Source organism: Furipterus horrens, unplaced genomic scaffold (assembly GCF_987537825.1).
Source record: "Furipterus horrens unplaced genomic scaffold, mFurHor1.1.pri manual_scaffold_5, whole genome shotgun sequence".
Lineage (NCBI taxonomy): Eukaryota > Metazoa > Chordata > Mammalia > Chiroptera > Furipteridae > Furipterus > Furipterus horrens.
Window position 1 is genome coordinate 111,264,434 of NW_028327175.1, and position 10,425 is coordinate 111,274,858.

General features: G+C 42.9%; 1 protein-coding gene across 3 annotated transcripts in view; it reads left to right on the forward strand.

The window, feature by feature from the left end:
• The window catches only part of USP7 (ubiquitin specific peptidase 7), a 63,098-nt gene extending 52,953 nt beyond the window's left edge, over nt 1-10,145 (forward strand). For all 3 annotated transcript variants that reach the window (XM_090277025.1, XM_090277026.1, XM_090277027.1), the window contains 16 exons: nt 235-369; nt 833-934; nt 1,101-1,206; nt 2,542-2,634; nt 2,724-2,791; nt 3,058-3,158; nt 4,063-4,216; nt 4,814-4,881; nt 5,311-5,419; nt 5,512-5,589; nt 6,604-6,704; nt 7,739-7,838; nt 8,458-8,577; nt 8,773-8,844; nt 8,984-9,074; nt 9,528-10,145. In XM_090277025.1, the coding sequence (XP_090133151.1) occupies nt 235-369; nt 833-934; nt 1,101-1,206; nt 2,542-2,634; nt 2,724-2,791; nt 3,058-3,158; nt 4,063-4,216; nt 4,814-4,881; nt 5,311-5,419; nt 5,512-5,589; nt 6,604-6,704; nt 7,739-7,838; nt 8,458-8,577; nt 8,773-8,844; nt 8,984-9,074; nt 9,528-9,634 (1,605 nt within the window). In that variant the 3' untranslated portion in view covers nt 9,635-10,145. The remainder of the gene's footprint in view (nt 1-234; nt 370-832; nt 935-1,100; nt 1,207-2,541; nt 2,635-2,723; nt 2,792-3,057; nt 3,159-4,062; nt 4,217-4,813; nt 4,882-5,310; nt 5,420-5,511; nt 5,590-6,603; nt 6,705-7,738; nt 7,839-8,457; nt 8,578-8,772; nt 8,845-8,983; nt 9,075-9,527) is intronic.
• Nucleotides 10,146-10,425: the final 280 nt, after the last annotated feature.

The window sequence follows — 10,425 nt, forward strand, 5'->3', positions numbered from 1 at the left end:
TGCTTATAGATGAGTTAAGAACAGCTACATGAAAATGGAGGTTTGTCTTCTTTAAATACATGCCTTCATTTAGTTAGTTCTTAAGTCATTTTGAAACTTCTCTCCTTGGGTCTCCTGAGGAAGGTTCATGGAAGCACGACATGTTTTTAGTATTTTATTTTTTGAACTTTTTTCTTGATTAGCGCAGTCTTATTTTATTTTGTATATCAGTTCTGTATTTGTGCATATTTTCAGATAGTTGCAGAGGACCAGTTTTGTGGCCACCAAGGCAATGATATGTACGATGAAGAAAAAGTGAAGTACACTGTGTTCAAAGTTTTGAAAAACTCTTCGCTTGCTGAATTTGTCCAGAACCTCTCTCAGACCATGGTGAGTGCTAGTTGCTCTGCTCATGGTTTATTTTGACTTCCAAGTTCCATCCTCCTCCTTTATAACTGAACTATATAGTACCTTTTGGGGTAGGTGCTATTCCTAGTCAGTCACTGCCTGAGAAGTGAGGTAAGTGATCTGAGCTCAATTCTTTGTGGGTCATGCCTGTGTCTGCCCTTTGATCTAATTGTTCAACTGAATATGCAGTGAAGGAAATTGAATGTGAAGGCGAATCTTCTCTTTAGCACCCTCTCCCTTTTTCTTTCTTTTTTTTCTTTTTTCTTTTTAATATAAAATGGACACTTGAGTCCTGAAATATTAGTGATCCTGAAGACAGGCAACTGTTGCCCAAATCAGCAGGCAGAGCTGTAATAAGATTTTTTTCTTATAATCATAGAATGATTACATTGATACAGAATTAAAATATGAACTGATTTTGTTTTAATTAATGTTTTCTCCCCAGGGATTTCCACAAGATCAGATTCGGTTATGGCCAATGCAAGCCAGGAGCAATGGAACCAAACGACCAGCAATGCTAGATAACGAGGCAGATGGCAATAAAACAGTGAGTGTTCTAGACAGCGCACATCTCAGTGTGCTCTGCGGCTGGCACGGCAGCGGGTCTCCCCTTTGGTCCCCTTAGATACGTTTTCTTCATACACGAGTATAGTTTTTCACTCTTCACTTCACCATTAAAATTTTTCTAAAATTGACATCTCTTTTGGAACTAGATGATTGAACTCAGTGATAATGAAAACCCTTGGACAATATTCCTGGAAACAGTTGATCCAGAGCTGGCTGCTAGTGGAGCAACATTACCCAAGTTTGATAAAGATCGTAAGTGCTCACCAAACACTTAACCACCTTCCTAACACTAGAGTTGGATTCCTGGGCCATCATTTTTAACACAGAGGCCTAAGCGTTATTCCCTTGAAGAAACATCTTGTTAATCCCAAAAATGCTCATTAAACCCCTGCTGTGGTCAAGGCTTCTTCATGAAGTGAAGCATGACTGACCATGGGTTGTAGTGTCCTGGGAAAAGAGAAGGTAGCAGTGTTGAGTTTGTCACATTCCATCTTTAGCCTTGACTCTCGTATTTTGCTGATCATATTGGTTATTTATATATTGGACAGCTTATATAGAGCAAGGGTTCCAAATGTTTTCTGTCAAGGGCCAGATAGTAAATACAGTTGACTTTTAAATAACATGCTCTTGAACTGCAGGGGCCTGCTTACACATGGAGTTGTTAAAATAAGTACTGCATTTTTTCTTCTTATGATTTCCTTAATAATCTTTTCTCTGGCTTTATTGGAAGAATATAGTATACAGTATATATAACATAGAAAATATGTACCAACAAATTACGTTATCTGTCAAGCTTCTGGTCAGTGGTAGACTATTAAGTTTTGGGGGAGTCAAAAATTAACACAGATTTTTGACTGCTTGGGGGTGTTCCCCAAATCCCCGAGTTGTTAAGGATGGAATGTATTTCATTTATTATGGGTTATATGGTTTCTGCCTGCCATTGTAGCATGAAAGAAGGTGTGTAAATGAACAGTCTGGCTGTATTCCAGCAGTACTTTACATACAAAACAGATGGGTTAGCCCTGGCTGGTGTGGCTCAGTGGTTGAGCGCTGCCTGCTGCCTGGACTGCAAACTGAAAGGTCACTGGTTCAATTCTGGTCAGGGTTGTGGGCCACGTCCCCACTTGGGGGCGTGCGAGAGGAACCTGATCAATGTTTCTCGTCTCCCCTCCCTTCCCCTCTCCAAAAATAAATAAAATCCTTAAAAAAAAACAAACCACAGTTGGGTCAGAGTTTGCTATAAGATTCCGTTTTTGTTAATCTAAGTGGTCACTTCTCTGGCAAAAAATACGATCATTAACATACATTCCTATGACAACATTCAGCCACTTAGTTAGAACCAGGTCTTAAAACTAGGATTCCTAAATTCACTGCCCTGATCTCATCCTCACTGCATCCGTTACATGGAGTGTTTTCCAGGGGTTTGATGTTTGGAGTGATGCTGCAGTCACAGGCCTCGTGTGACACAGTAACTTTTAGGTGCAGTTAAGCTGTCATTTCAGTGGTTTACTAAGTTTACTATTACTGTTTCTTTAACAGTGTACTCAGTGTTAAGATCCTAACAAAACCTGTTTATGAACCTTATAGATGATGTGATGTTATTTTTGAAGATGTATGATCCCAAAACACGGAGCTTGAATTACTGCGGGCACATCTACACACCAATATCCTGTAAAATACGTAAGTTTTACTATACTCACCTTCTGTGTTGATTTTGCTAAAATCTTGGTGTGTTACAGCTTTGGATTCTTTACTTTTCTTTCTCCTAGGTGACTTGCTCCCAGTTATGTGTGACAGAGCAGGATTTGCCCAAGATACTAGCCTTATCCTCTATGAGGTTTGGATGTTTTATTTTTCCATAATCAGCGTATTGTTAGTGGTTAGGAGAGGGTTTTTGTTGCTTGTTTTGCTAGCCCTGAATTTGTTATGTGTCATGTCTACAGCTAAGCTGACCTCGAGTTGAGTATAACAATTGTAGATTTGTGATTTTCACCAGTTAAGGATCAATCAGTGATTATTACATCTTTATGGGTATTAATACATGTGGCCGTATTAAACATTAGACAAATGTTGCATTGTAACTATTTCATTTCTTTCCTTTAGGAAGTTAAACCGAATTTAACAGAGAGAATTCAGGACTATGATGTATCTCTTGATAAAGCCCTTGATGAACTAATGGATGGTGATATTATAGTGTTTCAGAAGTACGTACTTTTTGAAGGATATAATCACTTTATAGTAATATCAGAACTTTTTTCCTGAGTCCTATAACAGGAAACAAAATTGTGTCTAGACCCTAAGTCATGTTTTGTTTGAAGTGCCTCACAGTGCTGACAGAAGTTGGCTGTTTCTGGGTTTTGGAGTTAGGGGTAGTGAGCATTTTCTTCATTTAATGCTCTGATACCCTAGAAATGTCTACAGTGAGCATGATAACTGTTAGCAGAGTGGCAAAAGTCTTTATGAAATAGCAAGATTGTATTCCTTCCCTTAAAATGTAGGACATTTCTTAGCATGCACCTACTTAGGTAATTGATTTAAACTTGCATGTAGAACCAGCAGGTCTGCGGCCTTAGTCTAAAGCAGCTTGGTGTCCCTTTTTCCTTGCTCTCGAAGCGTCTGACCAGGGTGGTCCTGGCATAGGTTGTGGGCACTCTGAGGAATGCAGTGGCCCAGCGCAGGGCCTGGCACGCTTTGGGGGCCAGGCAATTAGTATTTTAGGCTTAGCAACTACTCGATCCTGCTGCGTTGGCCTAAAAGTGCCACCTGCCCACTCCTGGTCAAACAGCAGGTTGTGCCACGAGCCAGCTCTGTGGGCCCACATTTTACCCGAGTCCTTCCCCTTGTCTGTGGGGGAGAGGGCATTGGATTTTGTATTGAGACCCAGAACAGGAAGCAGTTAGCACTGTGTGTGGCTCTGAGCACACCTTCTGTACGTGATTGCCTCTCTTCATTGTCCCTGGCTTACAAAGGTGGCTGGGAGTACACCTAGCATCCTAAAAGATGACCCTGCGCTTATATCCACACCTGTTGGTGTCAGTGTTGCTTGAGAGATGAAGACCCTTAGCCTGGGCTTTCATTCAGTCTACAAATTGTTTTTTTTTCCCCCAGGGATGACCCTGAAAATGATAACAGTGAATTACCCACTGCAAAGGAATATTTCAGAGACCTCTACCACCGTGTTGATGTCATTTTCTGTGATAAGACAATCCCTAATGATCCTGGATTTGTGGTCACATTATCAAATAGAATGAATTACTTTCAGGTATTTAATAAGTGCTCTTTTCCCTCTAGATTCCACACCAGAAAGACCAAGTTCTTTTTAAAAATGCTTGCTGATGAGGTTGATGGATTTGGTTCAGGAGAAGGGGTAGTCCCATTATCTGAGGAAATTCCTGACTGAAGTGGGTTGGTGCTGAAATCACCACGGGGACCAAAGCTGTTCTTTTCTCATCTTCCTCTTCCTCATCCACTACCATGTCCATCTGCCCTCTTGTCCTTCAAAATCTTCTCCACTCTGGCATAGTTTGGTTTCAGAGAGAACAGTGGTAACTAACAGCTCCTTTGCTTCAGTTATACCAAGTATAAAGCTTTAAACAAGTCAGAAAATTTAAAAATCTTGTAGACTTCACCAATAAAGTAAAAAATCCTTTATAAGTTATCTTCCTTAGATATGCTACTCCCATGGTGCTACTTTCTTCCTGTTAGACAGTAAATTTCTAGGGCATTTAAATTCAGGCTGCTGGTACTACATTTCTTTAAGAACACGAGGCAGCTAATTAATGATGAGGTTTATAAGCGCATTTCAGTTCATTCCTCCAGATGTGAACCTTTCTGATTTCTGGCCCAACCCTTGTCTCAGGTTGCAAAGACAGTCGCACAGAGGCTCAACACCGACCCCATGTTGCTCCAATTTTTCAAGTCTCAAGGGTAAGCCACGGTCACGGGCGCTCAGTGTTCGGCTGTCACCGCATGCAGACGTCTTGGAACTAATTGTAATAAGTAGTGGCCACATCCCCTGACATGCCATTTCTTGCTTAGTTTCAGATATAGTATTGTCACCACTCATATCTTGACCACACTACTCCAAGATGTCAAACTAACTGGCAGCCTCATGTAAAGTCAGGCTTACTTTAGATAATGTCATCAATAAATACATCCCCCATGTGCCCACCTGGGGTTGGGATGGGCAGAGGGATGTCGGACTTGGGAACTAGGAGCATTAGAGTGGGACCCTGTGCCAGGTCCCAATTTCAAGTATAGGTGCGAGGCCAGTGGTTTGCTTTTCTGCTCACTCACCAGGTATTTGTTTTAGGCAAATAAACAAGTCATTTATTTATATGCTGTTTTCTTGTGTAGTTATAGGGATGGCCCAGGTAATCCTCTTAGACATAATTATGAAGGTACTTTAAGAGATCTTCTACAATTCTTCAAGCCTAGACAACCTAAGAAACTTTACTATCAGCAGGTATGAGTCCAAATTAATGTAACCATGGGTAATAAAGAGAAGCCTCGGGTCTTTGTGGAAGCATATCTAAAATAAGTCTCTTTTCTTAATAGCTTAAGATGAAAATCACAGACTTTGAAAACAGGCGAAGTTTCAAGTGTATATGGTTAAACAACCAGTTTAGGGAAGAGGTAAGGTTTTTGTTTGTTTGTTTGTTTTTTTAAATGCCTATGGTTCCTGCCTCCCTAGGCCTTGAAAACTAAAATGGCAAATAAAAGCACAATGGGTGTCAGCATGTTACAGGGCCCCAGGCTGCAGATTCGAGGCCCCTCCGGCCACTGCCTCTGAGCCCTGGGGGACAAATAACAATGTCATCTGCCTGAACCCTCCGGGACTCTTTCTTACCGGTTTGGACGTCTTAAGTTAGTGGACTGCTGCTTGGCCCAGGGCAGCATTTTTCTCAAACCATTTCAGGCCTCTGAGTGCAGCCGGCCTTCAAATGGAGGGGACAGACTGCTGGGCGCTCACTTCAGAAGTTACTACTGCAGGCCGTTCCCGTGGCTCATGCTTATGGCACACACGTGACATGCCCAGCCACATGTTAGGTGGTTCTTCTAGAAAGTCTGTACTGCTGGGATCCTGAGTTTTTTCACCTTTCTTGCTCTGCCAGTTTTGAGGGATAATTTGAGCCAGGCGCCATAGACGTTCACACCTGTGTGGAGTTGATCAGACTGACGTAAAGCCCACCTCTGGTTATGGTCTGGATCAATTAGCCTTCTTTCTCAGTGTGCTGAGAACTGGGAAGACTTGAAGATGATCTCTCATGGAGATTGTTTTCTGAGAAGCTGTCCTGGAAATGGCAAACTTTTTGCATTAAAGTGGCATTTCTTTCTTGTTTGTTTTTTATTGAATTTATTGGGGTGGCATTGGTTAATAACATTATATAGGTTTCAGATATACAGAAAGTGGCATTTCTTAAAAATCCCCTCAGTACTTTGTTGGTCCTAGGTTGGGCAGTTAGTCTGAGTGAGCTCAGGCATCAGGGTCCATCCTCACAGAAATATAAATGAGGAAGCGCTGGGGAGCTACAGACAGTTGAGGATGTCTTATTGCCATTTCTTTTTCTCTTTAAACAAAATTGATTTGCTATATAGCAGACCCTTTGTGTTTTCTTAAAGCATCTATTTCGTCTTGTCATTCCTTAGGAAATAACACTATATCCAGACAAGCATGGGTGTGTCCGGGACCTGTTAGAAGAATGTAAAAAGGCTGTAGAGCTTGGAGAGAAGACATCAGGGAAACTTAGGCAAGTATTTCCTGGAGCCCAGGAGGGAGGAGCGGTGGTACCAGCCCCAAACATGCAGTTGTGTTAGTGAAAATTGAACACAGCCAGAACCCTTGTGCATTGTGGCCAGACTCATCTTTTAGCCTGTCTCTGGCAGCAGTTTTTTAATATTTTACTCCTTCTCTTCCAGTCTTTTTTCTCTCTTTTTTTTAAAAGATTTTATTTATTTCAGAGAGAGGGGAAGGGAAGGAGAAAGGGGGGAGGGAGAAACATCAGTGTGCAGTTGCCTCTCATGCACCCCCAGCTGGGGATGGGACCTGGCCCCGCAACCCAGGCATGTGCCCTGACTGGGAATAGGACCAGCAACCTTTTGGTTCACAGGCCAGCACTCAATCCACTGAGCCACACCAGCCAGGGCTCTCCCAGTCTCTTGATATTAATTACCTATTGTAAAAATGTGCGATTCAGGCACAAAAGCCAAGCAGAGGAAGGATATGATTCCAGTAGAATGATAAATGAAACTGGAAAAAGCTGCTGTGGTGGCATTTGAGAAATGGGGCTATGACTGATCCGTGTAGCCAGTAGACAGGCTGTAGGAAGAAGCCACAGGTGATGCACAGTTTTTGTTTCTGAGAGGTGGGGGCTTTCCTTAGCATGCTGTCACCTTATAGTCAGCTTTGGGACAAAACAGCCTAGAATGTTTTCTCTTTCATATTATTAAAAGAAAGAGACTTTTTATTCCCTAAAGGGTAAGTGAGGAAAATAACACAAGTCCCACCTAGTGTGGGACTATTGGAGGGAAGATTCACAGTTTCAGGAGACTTGGCTTAACTGAGTCCTGCTGGTCTGGATGGGAGGGTCCCCTTTACTCCCTTTGAATCACATGCTTTGAGGGGGTCACCTGACCAGTGTTGTGTCTGCTCCCCTGGATGCCTGCTTTTGACGTTTCAGATCTTTAAATGGAAAGAACACAAGCATATCTTGATAGCTTTATAATAAAACTGTCTTTTATTCACATGAATTTATATCTTTCATACCCACCCTGTTTGGTACAGGCTGCTAGAAATTGTAAGCTACAAAATTATTGGTGTGCACCAAGAAGATGAACTATTAGAATGTTTATCCCCTGCGACAAGTAGAACGTTTCGAATAGAGGTGAGTGCCCCTTTCTTGGCACTGGGAAGAGTTCTGAGCCCTTGGTGGGTGGTGCAGCTGTCAGCCACTTGTTCAGTTGTCGTACTAAGTTAAAATGTACATAACGTAAGATTTACTAGTTCAGGTGTACAGTTCGGTGGCATTAAGGGCATTCACATTGTTGAGCACTCGTCACCTCCATCCATTGCCACAGTCTTCATCTTTCCCATACCTGTTAACACCCCAGCCCCTGGCAGCCACCATTCTGCTTCTCTGAATTTGACTACACTGCCTACCTCATATAAATAGAATCGAATCATACAATATTTGTAGTTAGAAAATAATTGTAAATGTGAGCCACTGGACAGATCTATTCAGAAACTGGGTCTCTGTTTCTAGAGTTGCTTAGATTTCCACAGTAATTGGAAAAATCCATTATTTTGTGTCTTAAAATTTAGATATGTTCTTAAGAACTTATATATATTTTGGCTCTGAACTCTTATCATTTTAACAAGAGCCAAACATGGCATTTTGGCAAAAATATGACCTAATCTCCTCATTGGAGGAACAAGACAGTTAAAACATGGCCTTTTGTCTGCATCGAGTGCTTTACTCACCTGTATTTAAAATGTTTCTCCAGGAAATACCTTTGGACCAGGTAGACATAGATAAGGAAAATGAGATGCTGATCACAGTGGCACATTTCCATAAAGAAGTGTTTGGAACGTTTGGCATCCCATTTTTGCTGAGGATACACCAGGTGAGGTTTTCTGGGGAACAGGTTGAGCATCCATGTCAAATGTGAAGCCTTGTACCCCTTTTGGATTAGCGTTGCTAAATCTGGTTTCCTGCCTTGGTGGGCAGACAATGGGCTTTGTTGGTGGGCCGTGGGCCGTGAGAGCCTGTCACAGTGCAGCACAGGTGCGTGAGCACTCCTGTCCTCTCCTGTTCATAGGGCGAGCATTTCAGAGAAGTCATGAAGCGGATTCAGAGTCTACTAGACATCCAGGAGAAGGAGTTTGAAAAGGTACGCACTTCCTGGACACTTGAGGCATTCAGCGAGCAGCATTCTGGAATCTTAACTAGAAAAGAGGCCTAGGCTTTGCCAGAGGTGAGTTCTGCTGACATCCAGAATTGATGGAGAAGTTTTCATTTATATTTTTTAGTTTAAATTTGCCATTGTGATGATGGGCCGGCACCAGTACATAAACGAAGATGAGTACGAAGTAAACTTGAAAGACTTTGAACCTCAGCCTGGTAAGACCCCTTTCACAGTTTTGCTTCCGTGTGGGGTTGGATCTAAGAAGCAAGTGGTAAGTGGCTGGAGGTGGAGAGCCCTGGGTCTAGTGCTACCTCTTCCATTTCCACAATGGGGCGACCTGGGCTGCCTTACCTCATCTGTAAAGGAGGAATAGCAGTAACCCATGAATTCTAAGGATCAGAGCATTGTGTAGTGGCTAAAAGAACTGAGGTCCAAGGCCAAGGTGTGGATGGCTCTGTGAGACTGGCAGGCTGACAGTGCTGCTCATAGAAGCCACCGAGATATGCGGTCAGGGCGTGGGTGCCCTTGGCTATATGCACATCAGGAGCTCCAGCCTCACTGAACCCATACCTGGGCATCAGCTCTGCATGTGTGGTCTCCTTGGCTGCTCCTGGCATGGAGGTCCCAGTATTTGCTCTGTGGTCTCATTGCCCCTCTCTCCCCACCAGGTAACATGTCTCACCCTCGGCCGTGGCTAGGGCTCGACCACTTCAACAAAGCCCCAAAGAGAAGTCGCTACACTTACCTTGAAAAGGCCATTAAAATACATAACTGACTTCCTCACCCCATGTGTGCAAGGCAAGGACTGCACGTGGGTGTGTGCCCCTTTTTAACAGCGAGAACTTTGGTACACGTGCTCTGGCCGAAGTCTTCAGCAAGAGGATTTGCTGCTGGTGTTAATTTTATTTTGTTGAGGCTGTTCAGTTTGGCTTCTCTGTATCTATTGACTGCCCTTTTTGAGCAAAATGAAGGTGTTTTTATAAAGCTTGGATGCCAATGAGAGTTATTTTATGGTAACCACAATGCAAAGCAACTGCCAGCCTAATGGGGGAAGAGGTTAGTGGAACATGTGGCACTGGCGGAAGGTCTCTAGTCTGTGTCTAGTTGGCATAAGCTGCCTGGCTGCCTCTGGGGGTCCCGGGCACCACCCTGCCCGCAGCTAGTAGGTCTTATGTTTAGGCCTGTCCGACGTTACTTCCTCCAGTTATACTTTCGGTGACCTTTTGTGCATCTGTAAAGGCAAAACAGAGAAACTCACAAGCTAATAAATAGCGCTCTTTCCTTCACTGCGTGTCCTGTCGCCCCTTCCTCGGTTCTCTCCCCAGCTGCCTGGGTCTTTTTAATAAACTTGTCTCACTTCCGTCAGCCACTACTGTTCTGCAACCCATCTGCAAAGTGGATGCACTGAATCCAGTCTTGACAGACATTCTGGGGTGTTTTTATTAAATAGAAAGCACTGTTAAATACAATTAAAGTGTACTATGCTGCCTGTTGGCAAACTTAATGATCTCAAGAGTTCATACAAGCAGGTGAAAAAGATTATAAATAGAACTTTCTTAAAATGGA